General features: G+C 36.5%; 1 protein-coding gene across 1 annotated transcript; it reads left to right on the plus strand.

Moving 5' to 3' along the window:
• The first annotated feature begins 175 nt into the window (after positions 1-175).
• On the plus strand, positions 176-3,269 carry LOC149725718 (pyridoxal phosphate homeostasis protein-like). The gene is made up of 5 exons (XM_089891568.1): positions 176-462; positions 1,000-1,143; positions 1,513-1,714; positions 2,322-2,563; positions 3,138-3,269. Exons 1-5 carry the CDS (start codon positions 364-366, stop codon positions 3,216-3,218), a joined length of 768 nt encoding a protein of 255 aa, XP_089747694.1. The 5' UTR covers positions 176-363; the 3' UTR covers positions 3,219-3,269.
• The last annotated feature ends 590 nt before the right edge of the window (positions 3,270-3,859 follow it).

Genomic DNA, 3,859 nt, shown 5'->3' on the forward strand with positions numbered 1-3,859 from the left:
TTTACTAAATTTAGCCATTTTAACTTAACTTTAAATACAAAATGTCATGTTTTATACCTCCAAAAAAATTTAAATCCGTTTAGTCCACGGATATAGTATTTGAAATAACCGCGCGAAATTTTATAGGCAACACTGCTCTTTATATTCATTCATGCGTGCATTTCTATTTGTTATTGTTTTGGTTTTACATTTCCGTATTTCCATATATAATTTATCTTTTTCGTGGAAATTTATACATAAACATACATTTTCTTTATATTTCTGTACATATACGGCTGTTTTACAGTCTTTCAGACAGTTTTTACATCAAGTTTTGAGCAAAATCAGGTCCACAATCATGCAATAAGTAGTATTTTGCAAATTATGAAATATAAAATCATGCCACAAGTTTTACCAGATATTGCCGCAAATTTAGCAGGAATTCGAACGGGTATTGACAGTGCAGTACAAAAAGGACCCCAGGCAAGCTATTTTGTTCCAAATAGGCCTTTTATGACAATGATAGTAGCCCCTTTTAAGTGCGGTCACTTTCATATGATATCTCATATACTGTTGCAAAACTTACTGTTTTAAAACACTGTCATAGCCTCAAATGTACATGAAAAGAATAACAAAAACGTAATACTCGCTAAAAATTGTTACAATGTACTTTAATGCACCTAAACGTGAAAAAGTTTTAAATTTTTAAAACAGTATACAGCACAATGACCAGTACCTACCTTTAACCCAGAGGTTATGGGTTCAAGGCCTATCGCTGCCACCATTGTGGGCGTATGTGTACTAAGGCAAGACCTTTAACAGCAATTGCTCCAACCCAGTGGTCACTAATGGGTTGTCTAAATTGTCAGCCATACAAAATAGTCATCACCGACAAAGTTACATTCATGGTAACTTGTAAGCAAGCACGAGGTGTATGAAACCAAACACCTGTGTTATAATGACTATCTTTTTCCCACCAACGCAAGTTCCATTCATTCATCAATAAACTTTCTTTTGCAGACAGTTCCTACAGTGCAACCAATACTTGTAGCAGTCAGTAAGACCAAACCACTCAGTTTAATCAAGCAAGCATATGATGCAGGCCAGCGGCATTTTGGAGAGAATTACCTAAAAGAATTGGTTGTGAAATCCAACAGCCCTGACGTAAGTATGTATGTATGTAACTTCTTAATTTATCATCGCATGGCTGGAAAACCACAGTCGTTAAACGCGGGTGTTCTGTTTCGACACCTCGTGCCAGCTTATGAGTTACCAAGTATGTTACTTAACAAGTATGTTACTTATTTTTTTGGTGTTGGGATTTTTTTTCGGTTTACTTTATGTGTGGCTGATAATTTGGACAACCTCTTACTGACCACTGGGTTGGAGCAGTTGTCGTTAAGTGTTTTGCCTAAAAGACATACGCCTATAATGGTAGCAGCGGCGAGCCTTGAGCCTATAACTTATCAAGTTAAAGGCGGGCACGCAAAAAACTACAGCGGCAGATATAAATATTTACAAATTTCAATCCAGATGGCTGAGCTCTGCCCTGACATCAAATGGCATTACATTGGAACCTTCCAGAAGAAAATGGCAAGCGTGCTCATGCGCGTGTCGAACCTGCATATGCTTGAGACACTGAATGGCGCCAAGGAGGCAGACGCAGTAAACAGCAGGTGGAAATCTACTGAACCGTTACAAGTTCTTGTGCAAGTTAACACCAGTGGAGAAGAAAGTAAGAAAAAGTTTTTTGTTTTACATCTCTATTTTTTATGATGTAACTTACTTTATCCTCGCTTGAAAACAACAGTCATTATGTATGTCTGATAATTTGAACAACCCATTAGTGACCACTGGGTTGGAGCAATTGCCGTTAAGTGTCTCGCTGAAGGACACATACACCCACAATGGTAGCAACAACAGGCCTTGGACTCATTACTTCTGGGTTACAGGCAGGCGCGCTAACCACTTTGTCAAATCAACCGAATTTGGATTTAAGCTCTCACGCTGCTACTGTTGTAGGCCTATGTGTCCTTGTGCAAGAAATTTAACGGCAATTGCTCCAGCCCAGTGGTCACTAATAGGTTGACTAAATTGTCAGTCACAGATTGTAAAAATATCACCCACAAAGTTACGTGCGTGGTAACTTGTAAGTGTCGCAAAATGTAAAAAATATTAAACTTGTTTCTATAACGAATGTTGTTGCCCAGACCATAAATTAACATTTATCTAAAAGGAATCATAAATAAAATGCAAATATTAGTTTTAAAATTTCAATTCCGTTTTGACTACACCAAATTGAGTGACATAAAAACAAATAAAAAAATTAACTTATTCTTTAGGTAAAAGCGGGGTAACTGCTTCAGAGTGTACAGAACTGGCGCGTCACATACACAAAAACTGCTCTAACCTAAAACTAGCCGGCCTTATGACAATTGGCTCTTTTGGATATGACTGTACTCAAGGCCCCAACCCAGATTTTACCAAGCTGGCAGAGTGCAGAAAATCAGTGTGTAAAGAATTAGGTATTCCTGAAAAGGATTTGCAGCTAAGCATGGGCATGTCTCATGACTATACACATGCGGTAAGTCAATTTTAATATATTTGACACTTTTTAAATTTTCTAAATACTAAATAGTATTGTTTTTTCATAAACTATGGTACTGCGGGGGAAGATGGGACACCTTAGCACATGATATCCAAATAACATGAATGATAAGAAGATATAACGAAAAGGTGTCCCATCTTTCCCCACCTTACTATGTGTATAAAATTTTGTCCCAAAAATTGGTACACTATTTTGAGCACCTAAACTAAAGGATTCTTAATTAAACACTCAATGCTGCTATTTTTGTGGGCTTATGTGTCCTTGGGCAAGACACTTAACGGCAATCGCTCCAGGCTGAAGCCTCCAGCCCAGTGGTCACTAATGGGTTGTTGTAATTATCAGCCATGCAGTAAAAAATCACACACAAAGTTACATTTGCGGTAACTTGAACCGGGCATGGGGTGTATGAAACAGAACACCCTCGTTCTAACAAATGTCGTTTTTCGGTAAGTCGTAAACTAGCATGAGGTGTAAACCCGTGTGATACGACTGTCGTTCAAGCCAGGCGAGCATAAAGTAAGTTACATTCATTTATTCTTTCATGTTACAGATTGAAATGGGCAGTACTATGGTCAGAGTCGGTACCGCAATTTTTGGGGCAAGAGATTACAACAAAACTGAAGAACAATAACTCTTGTGTGCTTGCTTATTTATTTTAGTTGAATACACAAAGAAAAACTAATTTTTGTTGAAATTTTTGACCTTTAAAAGCAAAAGCAATTACCTTTTCATGTAATGCCTAAACAAGTCAGTTATTTCATGTAATGCCTAAACAAGTCAGTTATTTCATGTAATGCCTAAACAAGTCAGTTATTTCATGTAATGTCTAAACAAGTCAGTTATTTCATGTAATGTCCAAACAAGTCAATTATTTCATGTAATGCCTAAACAAGTCAGTTATTTCATGTAATGTCTGAACAAGTCAGTTATTTCATGTAATGTCTGAACAAGTCAGTTATTTCATGTAATGCCTAAACAAGTCAGTTATTTCATGTAATGTCTGAACAAGTCAGTTATTTCATGTAATGCCTAAACAAGTCAGTTATTTCATGTAATGCCTTAAACAAGTCAGTTATTTTATGTAATGCCTAAACAAGTCAGTTATTTCATGTAATGCCTAAACAAGTCAGTTATTTCATGTAATGTCTGAACAAGTCAGTTATTTCATGTAATGTCTGAACAAGTCAGTTATTTCATGTAATGCCTTAAACAAGTCAGTTATTCCATGTAATGCCTAAACAAGTCAGTTATTCCATGTAATGACTAAACAAA

This window comes from Ciona robusta, chromosome 13 (genome assembly GCF_009617815.1).
Source record: "Ciona robusta chromosome 13, ASM961781v2".
Lineage (NCBI taxonomy): Eukaryota > Metazoa > Chordata > Ascidiacea > Phlebobranchia > Cionidae > Ciona > Ciona robusta.